Source organism: Crocodylus porosus, unplaced genomic scaffold, assembly GCF_001723895.1.
Source record: "Crocodylus porosus isolate Cpor-Errol unplaced genomic scaffold, CroPor_comp1, whole genome shotgun sequence".
Taxonomy (NCBI): domain Eukaryota; kingdom Metazoa; phylum Chordata; order Crocodylia; family Crocodylidae; genus Crocodylus; species Crocodylus porosus.
In genome coordinates this window covers 79,573,306-79,588,362 of record NW_017728931.1, presented here as the reverse complement: position 1 = coordinate 79,588,362, position 15,057 = coordinate 79,573,306, and the positions used below count along the sequence as shown (strand labels likewise).

Genomic DNA, 15,057 nt, shown 5'->3' with positions numbered 1-15,057 from the left:
TTTTCTGTGGGCAAACAGAAAACCTGGATCCCTGCTGATTATAATACTGCACAAACCTCTCAGAAAAATGATGGAACAGGGCATAAATGTACGTAAATTAGTGTTTATGGACGCACAAAATTAAGTGTGCCAAATAATCAGATGATAGTTGAAAACTTTGTTTGCCGTCATTGTTCAGCTGTCTTGCAGGATTGTTCTGAATTTGTCCGTTTTTCAAGATGCATAGTGTTCTTGTGTTGTAGTACAGTTGAATGAATTGAATTTACATTTTACATAGACACTTAGTCAGTGCTGCTAGTTTTCACTTTTGTTTGAAGGCATTTTTTTAAATTGAAAGAGAACTTTTTTTTAAAGGATGATCCATCCTTCTGTGACAGATGAACATTCACTAGCAAGTTCAATAAGAAATATGTAAACCCAAATATATAAGCCCAACTCCACTCCTCCTCAAAATCTTGTTTAAAAAAAAAAGCAGCCTTGATTATTAGCAAATCCTGGCTGAAGTAAACCAAAGGTAACATGTTCCAAAAGTTAGGTATTGCCAACCTGTAACCAGAAGAGCAACTGCTTGGAAGCCTTTACTAATTGTAAATGGTTCAATATTGAATGAGAAAATGAGCAAAATCAAGTAACCAGGTACCACATCTTTTATGTTTTCATTTGTGCCAAGCTTACCTTTAATATCACTTGAAAAATTATTGGCAGCCAACGTAGACATAAATACTGATGATCTCGATGTGAAGTTACTTTAACAGGCTACCTCTTTATGTGCTGGTGTGAGATTTTTTTTTCTGAGGAATTTCAAGACATACCTTCATGTACACAGAGTGAGATGGAGTAAACTATTCTTGAGACGTTTAGTTGACACTCTTGTCAACTTGGGACTGCAGGTCCCAGGGATCAGCATAGCATGGTCTCACTCTTATAATTCAGTACTTCTTGTATCTGTTATCTCTTAGTTTGTGTCTGACTGTGTTTGGATTGGGTCAGGTGTGATTAGTGTTTAAAGAAAGCATTTGATGAAGTAAGCTGCTGCTTATGAGAATGCATTCTATGCCTCTGATTTAGTTAGTCTAGAAGATACCTTGCTTTCTAAAGTAAGTAGGTCAGCCACATTTATAATACCCAGATGAAAAGCAATTATGTCTTGATGTGTACAGCATTCTGGAGCTTGTTGAGTAGTTCCCTGCAAGACTCAGGCTCTTCTGTTTAAGTACCTGACTTCTCACAGGCATTGTTTGGGAGCTCATTTTGGAATACCTGAGCAGTAGCAATACAGGGAAGCCAGATTTCACATTAAAGCAGAGCAGTGGAAAGCAAGTCTGTTGTACTTCAAGCTGTTCTTCATTGCAATAAGAAGGCTTAAATGCTTGTCTAGCAGATGGCACAATGCTGACATAATGTATTATAGAGTTCTGCTTTGGGAGTATTAAATTGTCAGGTATCACCTGTGGCTGGCCCTTTTTCTGAGGAACGAAGCACTATTGGATATCATGGTTAGGTATAGCATTCCATGAAGAGATGTAAGAAGTGCCATCTAAACCTATTGCAAAGAAAACCAGCTTGTCCCTTGCTTTTGTTTAAAAAATCTGGACTTGCTACTGAAATCCTTCTGCCTAGAAGTTAGAAGTTTCCTTACTACAGCACTGTTCACAAATGCCACATGAAAAACAGCAGGGCAGAGCATACGTATTACTTGAAGTTCCAATTTATTTATCCTTTTTGACATTTGGGTTATCCAGCTGCTGCTTTAGAACCAACGGTGCTTTTGAAGGGATCCTGCCCCAGAAGTAAAAGATAAATGCTTTAGTTCAGGAGACAGTGCTGTTTTTGGGCAGCAGGTTAGATGAGCTTAGCTTGGGTCAGGAGTGGTTGGGTGCAAGGACCTAGCCACCTCTGCGGCTTCTCCTTGGTGCTTGGCTGCAGTGTAATGCAGGGAGAGCTCCCCCTCTGCTCACGTTCCCAGCTGCAGTGCAGTGTAGGCAGAGGTTCCCCCCGCCATCACCAAATGCTACCGAAACAGTGGCTTCATCATGGCTTGATCCCTGCTATAGCCAGGTACTCAGTCCTCAAGCCTGAAAATGATTTCCTTCTGTTTTGCAACTGTCCCTTGTGCTGGACACTTGGCCCTCATTCTATGGTTTTTGAGCAAATTAAAACTTCCTTGGCAGTCACTCTTAGTATTTATATAGTGAGAGTTGAGATTAAAGTAGCTCTGAAGGAACTCAGTATAATTAAACTTGGAGAAGTGGCTGAGCAGTTCCAGTACTGGTATACAGATGCATTCACTATGTGTAAATAATCAAACTGCAATAACAGTTTACTTCAGGGGTAACAAACTCATCCAGCCCTACAGACTGGCCTCATGCTGGATGCTATAGGTAGGGCAGGGTTGGTGTGGGCTAGATGTGTGCCTCAGCTCCAGCCCTGTATGCAGTGTGTCAAAGCTCTGTGTTCAGTGCACACACCCCAACTCTGGTCTTACATACTGCATGCAGCGTGAGGGGCTGGTACTGGCACTTGCAGCATGGGGCCAGGCTAAGACCCCCAGGCAGATCTGTGCGCCATACCTCTGACATCTCTGATTGACTTGTATCAGCCAAGAATGAATACGAAGCACTCCAGGATAGCCTTGTCATGCCCAAATACAGGATTGGTCACTTAAGACACCCTTGGGTGACATAAAAAGCCATTTAAATCAGGCAGATGGTATTAATCCTTTGCCATATTCCAGAGATTTCCTTATTAGAGGCATAGCTTAAGCCAGGAACAGGCAATTATGTTGAGCAGAGGGCTGTTTACTGAGTTCTGGCAAGCTGTCAAAGGCTGCATGGATAGACCCACCCCCTGATGGGTACCCCACCCCCTGGCTGCCATTTTGGAGCCAGACATCCCACCACCTAACCCTTGACCTTTGCCACCAAAAGCCCTTCCCCTTGCCCTGTTTTCATCCAGGGTTTTTGCCATCTCAGAACCAGAAAAATACCAAATTATATTCTAAAAATCAAACACCTAAAACATTTATTAATTTGATTAAAAAATATGTTTTGTCCTATTTTACATGTGCTTGTATAGTGTATATAGAAGTTATTGCATGATAGTTTAAAATGAAGTCTTGGGCTTGTTTTTGTATGTGGGTGGGTATGGGTGTGTGTGGGGTGAGGGAGCATGTGGGGGGTGTGGATATGTGATGTGGTTGGGTATGGGTGTGTGTGGGGTGAGGCAGCATGTGGGGGTGTGTGGATATGTGATGTGGGGGGTATGGGGTTTGTGGGGAGATGTGTGTGGGAAGAAGGGTGGCTGGGGTCTGAGAGGAGGTATGGGTGTAGTGGTCAGTATGTAAGGCAGGGTGTGCTTGTGGGACTTGCCCTGTGAACACTCTTTCTCTCCCCTCACTGAACACACACCCACACTTTGTGCCTGCCTCACTGCACCCCTCCCCCCATTATGCCACCCAAAGCGCGCACACACATGTTCTGTCTCTCCCTCCCTCATTTCATGAACACATACCCACCCACCTTTCTGCTCCTGGCCCTGGCATACTGGCACAGTCCTGCAGTCTGGTGATACAGCCCAGGGCCACATGGTACTAGAGCAGGTGCACAAGGAAGCAGTGAAAGCCTGGGGGGGGCGTGGGATGGGACAGGGTCCCCCTGGGTCCTACTGCCCCTGGTTAATGTCAACGTTGACAGGCAGCTAGGAGCAGATAAATATTAATTTTCTAAATTTTTTAGGGGCCCTGCAGGCCAGATAAAATGGCTTGGTGGGCTGGATGTGACCTGCGGGCTGGATGATGGCAGTCATTGGTACCCACCCTAATTCAGTTGCCACTACCACAAACTCTCGCTAGCCGTCGGTGGTGGCAGGAATTGGTGGCATAGTACACGTCAGAAGTGTCTGAAATGGGGGGAGGGTGTGAGGGAACCAGTGACTGAAGTAGGAGCGGCACAAGAGAGGAACAGTGAGGAAAGTGGCAGCTGACATACAGGAGGGTGTGAGAAGGCCTAGCTTTCTTGTGGCAGAGTGGAAACCCACAAGGTTTGGGGAATGCTGGCTTAAGCCACTAAAGTGCGCTTGCTAATTTATGTTTAGTTGTTCATGCCTCATTAAAACTTGCTCTTCTGAACCCCTTAGTCTAATGGCAGGCTGTAAGTTGACACATCTAGTCAGTTTAATAGCACCATGCAGACAGCAGATGAGATGGGCTGAAAGGATTAACCACGTACTGTGTTGGTCAACTTTCTGTTTGGCAGATGAGCTGACTATGTGTGACTTGGACTGTACCACCAAAGAGCATGCTTCTGAGGTTCCCCCACTCTTTGTAGAGTACCTGAAAGGTTATCAGATTGGAATAGTTTCAGATGGAAGTGAGACACTTTATGAGAATGTCTTGCCAGTATCTTACTTCTTCAGTAATGAGGGATGCCAGATCAAATGTCTGCTGACCACAGTTGTCAATATATCACCGTGATAGACAGTAACTCTGAAGCAATTCTAAAGTTGCACACAAACCAGACACAAGAATGTCACTAGTCTTTAGGTTGCCTTTTACCAGTACTTGAAATTCTGTTAAATCTTGGAATAAGAAGCACATTTGTCCTTCTGTTAGTGGACCTCCAAGTTGATCAGCCCACTGAGCTAGTATGGAGAAAGCAATTGGTTTCTTTAGCCAGTGATGCAGAAAAGATATGTTTAGCATTGTATCTGGCTGACTTGGACTGCCTGGCCTGAATGACCTAACAGGTCTGACTCATACCTTTGGCATGAGTTTAGAGCAAGGTTTGAACTTGTTCCTCTGAAACTTGTAGTGGGTGACCCCTGCTGCTCTAGGCTTTTTTGAAATGCAGTTCTAGCTAAAGGTGGTATTGAAGTGATGTAACCGTGATGGTCCATGAATTATGTTAGAGACCAGGATTATTTTTGGGTGATATCTTTTATTGGACCGAAGTCATGGTTAAGATAAGTTAGACAAGGTTTCGAATGCAAGACATTCTTTGTCAGGTCTTCATCAGACCTGACAATAAATAAATGAATAAAACATATCACTCCCCAAAAATCCTTGCATCTCATTGTAGCTAAGCTGATTTCTAAAACTGATGGCTCCTGACGAATGGGGCCAAGCCATGTTTTTATGTGCTCTAGTCAGTATATGCACCTTTTTTGTAGCTAGAAATTCTTGAAATACCGCAGAGTGCTAAAGAACCTTGCATTTGACCAATATTTTACCTTTAAGTGATCTATCAGTTGCTTTTTCTCATTCGCCACTTTCAGGTTTTACTTGCTTACATTACTGAACTAGATTTCAATGTTTGATCTGTAGGCCTGAATATATGGACTTATTTGAAGCCTTTACTTGCAGCACTCTTCTTTCTGATTCTTTCTGCATGTCCAAATTCTTAACTCTGTTCAAGAGGATCAAGTGAGGTAATGAACAGTAGTAGTATTGTTTTTATCTGCACAAGGAGAGTATGTTTTGATTTTCTTCCCTCCCCCACCCCATTCAGGTTAAAAAAATTGGGTGGGATATAGGTTTAAAATAGCTGATTTTCTCCACCTAGCTTAATATTTTTAAGCTGTCAGATATGAAGTGTCACAGCACAAAAATGAACAGTTTGCTGCAGTCTGTGCCCAGATGTCTTTTTTTTTTTTTCCTCGATACTCACAGCTGTGAGCATGGCTGAGAAATATTTAGTAACAGGTTCAGATGTAGGCAGTGGTAACTCTAACCCAAGGGTGTGGTACTTTAAGCAGGTGTCTCCTTTACTTTGCTGAAGGCACTGAAACCCAAACTATTGAACATCAACAACAATTAAATCAGGGACAGGCAAAATACAGCCTGCAGGCCATATCTGGCCTGCCAGGCCATTCTTTCTAGCCTGCAGGGCCCCTAAAAAATTTAGAAAATATTTATCTGCTTCTGGCTGCCTGTCAAAGATGACAGCAGGATCAAGCAGCCCATCTCCCACTGCACTCCCAGCTATTTCCCTGCCTGCCTGCCCCTGCAGTGTTCTAGCACCACCTGGCTGCATTGCTGGACTGGGGAGCACGGACTGCATCCGTACCCCAAGGTGTGTGTGTGCGTCTGTGCTCGTAGGGTGAGTCCCACACACATACCCCCACCATACACATGGACCCACAGCCTCCCTTACACTGCCATGCATGCAGACCCACACACCCCAGCAGCCTGACCCTCCACACACCCACAGACCTATTCCCACCTCTAATACCTCCCACCTCCCCACAATATACAAGAATAAGACTTCATTTTAAGCTATTATACTATCACCTATACGTACACTACACAAACGCATGTAAACCAGAACAAAAATATTCTTTTAAATCAATTAATGAATGTTGTAGATGTTCACTTTTTAGAATATAATGTGCTATTTTTCTGCTTCTGAGATGGCAAAACCCCTGAGTACTTCTGGGGGCAGGGGGAGGGACTTCTGGTAGCAAGGATTAGGGATTGGGGCTTCTAGTCACAAGATGGCAACCAGGGGGCAGGGCACCTATCCAGGCACAGGGCTACCCATGCAGCCCTTGACAGCTTGCCAAAACTCAGTAAGTCGCCCTTCGCCTGAAATAATTTCCCCTCCCCTGTATTTGATCAAAGCCTTCCCCTTCTAAACTACCATATTTTGCTTGAGACATTCAGTTATTCAAAGAATAACCATGAATCCAGTGTTAACCTTGCTGACTTTCAGTGTTGTCTTCTCTTTGTTTTGGGTTTTTTACCTGTTTTAATTCCTTTTTCCTACTTGATTATTTCCCTGTTTCCATGATTTTGCCTGTCCTCTTCTGTCTCTGCTTTTCTTCTCTGTCCTAGGTTTTGCATCCGTCTCCCTCCTTGTAATCTGTTGTATGTTTCTTGAAATTTCTATTTGGGAGAGCTAGCTAGAGCTACTGTGCAAGACAGTAGACAGTAAGATGGAAGGAGTGCCCTTTGAAATATTTTATGCATTCGGGGTACAGCCATTAAAAACCAGAGCCATATTTCAAAAGAGTTAAAAGGCATCAGATGGAAAGCAAAACATCCAGTACCAAGCCAAAGTCAAAATAAAAATTTAAACTCCAAACTAAAGAGAAAAACCCCAGTAAACTGTTTCCTAGAGCTGTGTTCTTAGGTTTGTTAGATGTCTTCAGTAGTAAACAGTGGGATCCCTCGTCAAAGAAAACATTGTTGCAAGTTTCATTTTAGTACTGGGGACCAAAAGTTAGTCTCAGCATGATCCCATTGGGCAGGTTATAGTTTCTCATAGGACTGCTCAAGGTTAGGAACACATGAATTGTACCAGCTGAATTATGTGGATAGGAACGAACCTACTCCAGTTATCTTTTGGCAGATATTTGGGACATTGGCTTTGTCTTGTAGTGAGTTTCCTTCTCCTCATGGAGGAGTGTGCCAGTTTCATTCTGTACTAGTTTAACAGGTTTTGTGATCCTCAAGGCAAAACTTAATATATTGGAGTATCCTAACTTCACTAGAAGGATACTAAAGGTCATTGTAACCTAGAAACAGTTGTGGATCCAAAAAGCTTCATTTTAAATAGCTATATAAAAGCTTATTTCTGTGTATTCAGTGGTGTTATTTTTTCATGGTTTTCCTGCCTGATTACAAGCAGTTGTCTGTGTTTAGTGGTTGATGGATTTAAACTAGTGATTCTTAATTGGGGTACCTTGACATCATTTCAGGGGTACTGTGAGATGCTTCACAATGTTAGGTATACAGACATGATTCACAACATCAACCCAGTGATTTCAAATAAGAATATGTAGCATTTACAAAAACAACAAACAAACAAAAACCAAAACAGCCTTTATGACCTGTTATCTTTATCTTTTCAATTCTCTGCAGTAGAAAAGTTGTATTTTTTCATAATAAAGAAAAGAGTGGAAAAGTAAGAGCTGAGTGTGCCTTGAGTCTAAAAGGGTTGAGAACCACTGATATAAGTTGCAGCAGGATGTACTTCATAATGCTATGCTAGTTGCTACTATTGGGAGGCTTTTGTTGTTGCATCTGATGATTTCGGGAAATAAGGCTACTACAGAAAACTTTGTTTTATCACAGACTGATGTATCCTCTTCCTTCTGCTGCTTGTGGTTAGGGAATACGATTATCAAACCTGTTTCAGGTTTTGTGTGTACTTGCTTTCTGCTGCCTTTTCCTTTTCTTCTTTTTCGCATATAGGACTGGAGAGAGATCTGAGCCTAGCATTGCCATGAACATTAGGAGAAAAGAGTTCTGAGCCTAGTGCATTCATAAGAGAGGTTAAAACCAAGGTGGTGGGGAGGTGAGAGCTCTTGAGGAGCTTCCATCCTTGGAGGTAGATACATTGGTGAAGGGTTTAGGCAGACAGGGTTCTTTGGGTAGCTGTGATATCTTTTATTAGACCAACTAAATAGTTGGAAAAATTGTTCTTTGCATGCTTTCAGGCACAAAAGCCCTTCTTCACACATAGGGAAAGTTTGTTGATGTTTGTGTGTTGTCCTGGGTGCTTCTGGGTGAAGGCTTGCTTCTTAGCTGGTGAGGCTTGGATAGGAAGGAGTTAATAGTGTGTGGGTGGTTTTGAGCCAGAAGGACAATGTGTTAGCTTGGCAGGGCTGAGTGCCAAGAGCATCAAATTAGCTGGTTAATTCATTAATAGTTCAGTTTGTGTCTGTGGTAGGTAAGAACTCTTCTGAAGAAGAACTAGGATGAGAAGAACATTAAAGGGTCTCAGTGGGGTGTATTGTTTTCTTATAACCTGTCATTGCTTAGTGTAAATGAGATTTTGCCTCCCTAACCACATTTCTGTGGTATTGCAGACTTGTGGTTCTCAACCTGTGGTTCATGGGTATTATTGTTCCTTGCAAGGCCCTCTGATGTTATTCAAAGCTACAAGAAATCTTGGTTTTCACAGACACATTTCTTCAGGTTGAGAGGGAGAGTGAAGCATGTCTCCTATAGAACATTACTTACTTAGCCATGGGCCAATGAAGGTTGGTATCACAACTATAGAACATTTTAACTAAGGGATGTCAAACTCACCCTGGTCCCCAAACCATTCTGGAATGTATGGGGGATCCTCCAGATCCACAGGGCCAGGAGCAGCTATAATAGGGCCAGTGTGGGGTGGGGGCCTGCTGCTGATGGCTGTGTCCATCAGGGTCCAAGGACCCTGAATTGTGTGGCAGGTCAGCTTCAGGAGCCTGCTAGATTCCTGGTGGGCTATATGAAATGTTTCTTTGGGTCCTGTATTTGATACCCCTGTTTTAACTGATTTGATTCACTACATATCACTGCTTACACAGGGAGCAGAAATGTCATTTTGAAATTAGGGCTTTGCTGTTTAGGAAGTAAAACTTTATACTTAATATATAAACACTACGAAACCTGGGAGTGGTATTTATGGAAATGTTTTTATTTAAGATGTAGAAGGAAAACATTTCTTTAAACATGTCTACTTAAAGGTGCGTATTAAGGAACGAACACATCAAGTAGTAATGGAATAGTTCTTAAAATTGCAGTATTTAACATTTTATTTTCTCCTTTTGGCTTTCATGTTGTGTTTCCATTAATTTAGACTTCTATATTTCAAGAAAGAAGTTCTTTGTATTTCAGAGAATTTTGGAAAGAGATCTTTAGTTTGATTGCACTTTAGCTTAGTGTGTCAAGTTTTCATATAGCAGAAAGAACTAGCTGTACATGTACAACACTAATATTGCTTTTAGAGTTAAGATGAATGTTTTGAAGGGTTTTATATAGCAAAGGTTATCTGTTTTTCTGATTTCCTCCCCCCCCCCCGGTACTAGCTTTCAAAGGCCACAAATTATTACATTAAGTCAGAATAAATAACTTTCAATTTTCCATAGGAGCTGAAGTTAAAAGATGAAGAATGTGAAAGGCTTTCTAAAGTGCGAGATCAACTTGGACAGGAATTGGAAGAACTTACAGCTAGTCTGTTTGAGGTTTGTTTGAGTCTTCGCTGTGATATAATTAAAGGAGACTGGGCCAGCTTTGTTATGTAGAATCAGTATGTTTATATTCTGAATTTTTTGCATAAAGTTTGTAAAGGGATTTATTTTTGTTCTTAAGAATGGGGTCTGTTGAGGTGGAGACTTAAGAGCAAGCAACTTTATATAAGAGACCTTGTTTTGCTTGTCAACCTGTCTAGAGCCAGATTGAGGAAGAAAAATGGACCAGAAAGCTTAAAATGTATAGTCTTGCTTGTCTGCATAACCATCTTCTGTTTGAGTCAGTTTATTTGTCAACATGGTTTTATAGAAAGGTAGTCAATTTGAGACTGCCATAATGAAGAATATGGGAAATATGACTGCTCCTTATCAATGGTACAAGTACAGCATAACATTTCATGCTGGCAGCTTTTACGTTTTGGGCCAATTGGCACAGAATTTTATAAGAAGTCTAATAAACACATGACTGCTATCTATATGCATACGAGTCACCCATCAACATGGAAGTAGGTTGTTCAGGTTATGTTGGTATCACTGCCTTTTTCTTAACTCTAAAGATCATGACTTTAATTTCCCCCTCAGAACACCCTAGGTAGGTTATAGCTTTATGATGAAGACGAATCTAGGGCTAATTGTCACTTCTCTCATGCATGGCAAACCTAGAAACTGAATTTGACAGACACAATCTTCAAAATGTTATTATATAGAAATTTTTTATGCACTTACCACAATAAATATTGGTTTCCAGTATCCACATTAAATTACAAGGAGATTAATCAAGAAAATCCCAATAACTGTGTGTGCTTTTTTTGAATATTTTGTTTTAAGCGCTTGGGAGTGGAGTGCTCTCAGAGCCTGAAGGTTTAAAGAAAACAAAAACAGAGTTCTCTGTGAATGGCAGCATAGGTTATCTGTGCTTCTCACTAGAATGGGCAGTACTGCTTTTAAAGTATCTGAAGTATCTGACTGGAGAAGGAAGAATGGAAGACTAGAAAGGTACATAGTAAGATAAAAGGGTAATGGTTGCAGAGGAAAGAAAAAAGAGAAAACAGACAACAACTTTACGTAAAAAAAATGAACATACTTCAGTGTTCAGCTAATGCTATTTCAAAGCACCGTGGAAAAGTATGCTGTTATGCATGCAATACTATTAAAAACTATAATGTATAATTATAACTACATTTAACAAATGTAGCTTTCAGAAACTCCAGCAATTATGAATATGCTACTTAAGCTTTACATTTGTGATTCGATTTCATTATCTCTCTTATTAATTGACATCCTTGAGCTGCCCTAATTCTGCACTGGGATCTAAAAGTCTTGAAACCTTTTACCTATGCACAATATCATCGATTTTTGGTGGGACTGCAAATGGGCCTGGGGGGTTGTGTTCGCATATCCCAGTGGAGAATCAAGGACTTTGTACAGAACATGTTACATCCCAAACACTGAAAGTATAATAATGTGATGACGCCCTTTGTGTTTTGAGATCTGCATCACAACTTTAAAATTGCATGATCAGTGTCAACTCTATCTGTACACATTGTACAAATGTGTATGTTCTCATTCCTGCATGTACCGTTGTGATTTAAGGTTATTTTACAACTCCATATTATAGAGCTAGCTTGTAAGCCTGTGAGAGCCAAAGCTCTTTAATGCAGTAATCTGTTCATTTTTCTTTTATTTATATAGCGTCCAAATATGTGCTAGGCACTTTACAGATAAAAGATGGATCCCTGTCCCAAAGAATATGTATAGTTTAAGGTCTGATGCTTCTATTAACTGCAGTTGGTACCAGGCAGACCCAAGAGTTTGCCCATGTGCAGTAAATTGCTCAGTCAGGATGTAAATATGCAGATTATACAGGTTAAAATTGGAAGAACTGAGTGAAAGGATTTTTTCTTTTTGCTTCTCTCTTACAATTGTGCTAAATTTTGCTTACTTTCTTGGATTATTCCTAGTGTCTCTCTTTATCTTGAGTTTTTTCAAACTGTGTGTTAATCCCTAATCTTAAATTGTTTGCCTACTTTTTTTTAAGCTTCTAAGGATTTAGACTTAATTCAACCAGCTGCTTTCATGAACAAATTAGTAGTTTCCCGGGGCTAGTTCTGGAAGTGTTCCCATGTTGCTTCTCTGGTTGTTGGTTGAGTGTTTTTTCTCAGAGGAAAAATGGCCTTCAATTGGCAACTACTGCAGCTTGCTTGGAGTTCGGAATTCCTGCCATGTATGATGCTGGCTGGGGCTAGATCTTTGCACTTGGGACTGATAATAATAGTTTGCTGGGCCACTAATCTACTCTTTTTTTTTTCAATTTCCTCCTCCCTCCTCCCACGGTCAATGTTAATAGGTTTCTAGGTCTTTTGATTATTTAACTGCTTTAATATTAACTCCAGCAGTGATCATACATCTTGCTATTCACACACAATCTTCATAAGGACATGGATATTACGTCATTTACTTTGAAGATTTTTTTTTTTTTTTTGCTGAAATGTGTACTTAAATTGCATATGAAAATTTTATACCATGTAAACATTTATTTTATAGGAAGCGCACAAAATGGTGAGAGAGGCTAATGTCAAGCAAGCCACTGCAGAAAAACAGTTAAAAGAAGCACAGGGAAAGGTGAGGGTATTTTTCAGATCTAATTTTTGTGTTTTTATGCAGTGTTTTAAAACCAAGCTGTTCCTAGATTAAAAATCTAGAAATAGTTGTTGTTTTGTGTACATTCTTGCTAATACTTACTGAGTTATCCTTCAGTATCCTGATGTATTGTCCGTTTAAATCTTCTCAGTATGGAATTAAATTTTTCTGTCATAATGTTAAATAGCTGTTAATGGACAGAGCAAAACAGCATTGTTATTGATGAAGGTGAATATATCCCTGCTGTTTATGCAAATCAAGATAAATTATCCATCTCTGAAAATTAACTATCTGGCCAAATTGTCAGTTAATATACCCGTGTCATAAATTGTCTTGCTTACAAGCGACTTAATGGATTTTTTTTTCATTTTCAAGATTGACGTTCTTCAAGCTGAAGTAGCAGCTTTGAAAACACTAGTATTGTCCACTTCACCAACGTCACCAACGAAAGAGCTTCAGTCTAGTGGAAAAACTCCCTTTAAAAAAGGACATGCAAGAAACAAAAGCACTAGCAGTGCAATTGGTGGCAGTCATCAGGATCTGACTATGGTGCAACCCATTGTAAAAGATTGCAAAGAGGTAACACTTCAAGGATTGTTTTCTCTGCCTGTTGGTATGCAAAGTACTGCAGTACAGGGTTAACAACGATATTATTTTCATTTACGATAAATTTGTATACTAAGTTGTCATTATAATACTGATGACTTTCAGATATTTAACAAATATTATGTTTCATCATAATGAAGTAACTAGTGTATTTTTTAATTTTGCTGTTCCTTTTAATACTGTCCATGGAGGAAAAGGTTCTGAATTTTACAATATTATAAGGATGTTAACACTTTGCAAGAAATTGCTGAGTATTTGTATACCTTTTGGGAAAAAATAGTTCATAGTAAAGTTAGGCATAGAATTGGGACTAGTCAGACTGAAATAGAGGGATAAACTAAAATGTGGGGGAGATAGAACTATGGCTAGATTTCACAGTTAACTAAAAAAAATTAAAAGTAGCTTCAGGTGCTACATCTGCAGCTTAGTTTGCCTGTAGCATGCAAATATTTTTGGACAATTTTGAAAATTGTTTTCCTTTTTTTTCCTTGCTGGGCAGAAATATACCCAAACAAAAGGAAGCAGTCCGGAAGCTAATTGGAATATGTTGTAAATGCTTCATAATTAAAACAAACAAAAAAAGCAGACACCTTAAGATATCACTCTGCTCTTTTTATTAGTAACTTCATGTACTACTTATGAAAGTATATAAGTAAGTCTAAATTGACTTTCTCTTTAAAACGTTCAATTAAAGTTCACTGTTGACCTGAGAGAATGAGGTGGGGGAGGGGTTGGAAACGAAATGCCTGGAACCAAAAGTAACAGGGGTCTAAAAAATAGAGCAGAAAGCTAAATAAAGAGGAGAGAATGAAATCTAGTTATCAGCTCGTCAGACTAACTTCAACTGAGCTAATAACAAAGACAATAATAACTAAACAAAACTTCTAGACAGCAAGAATTTATTTGCTTTAACGCACACCAGTTTTAAGTCTTCTTTTAGCTGCTGTTTCTTTACAATATTGCTGAACCGTTCATTTTAAAAACAGACTAAAATTTTTGTCTTTTTTATCAAAGCCGTAGGAAATGTTTCTTTAGGGAATAGGGTTACACCTATTGAGTTTCATTTGCATAGTTGGTGACTAGCAACCAGAGGAAACTAACTTAATTAAGATAGTTGATTTTAATTATACCTGGATGAAGGGAAACTGGGTCTGTTGGGGGAAAGATGGTCTGCTTAATTGCTAGGATAGTACATGCATAGGAAGTCAATTTATATAAGCAAATCTATTTTAGTTGAAACAATCAGGTTAATGTTAGTGTAAAAATGTTTTCCCTCTTCATTAGCCTCATTTATATACAGTATTTTTTAAAAATCGCAAGTTTTAGTGTACAAATAATATTTGCTTTTTAGCAGACTTACTGTAAAACCTAACTGATTTCATAGTATGACATGCATCTGCTCGTCAAAGGCTACTTCCCTCTAGAATACCCAGAGCACATTTTAAAATAAATCTCTCCTGCATTCTTGACTTCAAAACCTTTCATTTCCTCCAGTTCCTTATATTCTAATATTCCTCTTTTTTCATATACCTTTATCTTGAAGCAGTCTAGAACATATGCATCTCCTACTGTTACTTCCAATTTTTTGTTGTTTTTCCCCCTCCCTCTCCACACACCTTCAGTTTGTAGTCAGATTTTTTTTCTCATTTGCTTCTAACTGGCCGCGGCTACATGAGACATTTTACTGCACAATAAACTAACTTACTATACAGTAAAGTTTCATAGTTTCATAGTTTATAGGGTTGGAAGGGACCTGAGCAGATCATCTAGTCCGACCCCGTGCCGTGGCAGGAAAGAATACTGGGGTCAAATGACCCCAGCAAGATGTTCATCTAACCTCCTCTTAAACACCCC

The 15,057-nt window shown here is 39.8% G+C and overlaps 1 protein-coding gene across 2 annotated transcripts in view; it reads left to right on the top strand.

Annotated features, from left to right (window-relative positions):
• RAB3IP (RAB3A interacting protein) overlaps window positions 1–15,057 on the top strand; it is a 66,659-nt gene that overhangs the window by 21,214 nt on the left and 30,388 nt on the right. The window contains exons 4-6 of one of the 2 annotated variants that reach the window (XM_019543226.1): window positions 9,856–9,951; window positions 12,502–12,579; window positions 12,973–13,176. In XM_019543226.1, coding sequence (XP_019398771.1) covers window positions 9,856–9,951; window positions 12,502–12,579; window positions 12,973–13,176 — 378 coding nt within the window. The remainder of the gene's footprint in view (window positions 1–9,855; window positions 9,952–12,501; window positions 12,580–12,972; window positions 13,177–15,057) is intronic. The other variant, XM_019543225.1, reaches the window with a different exon arrangement.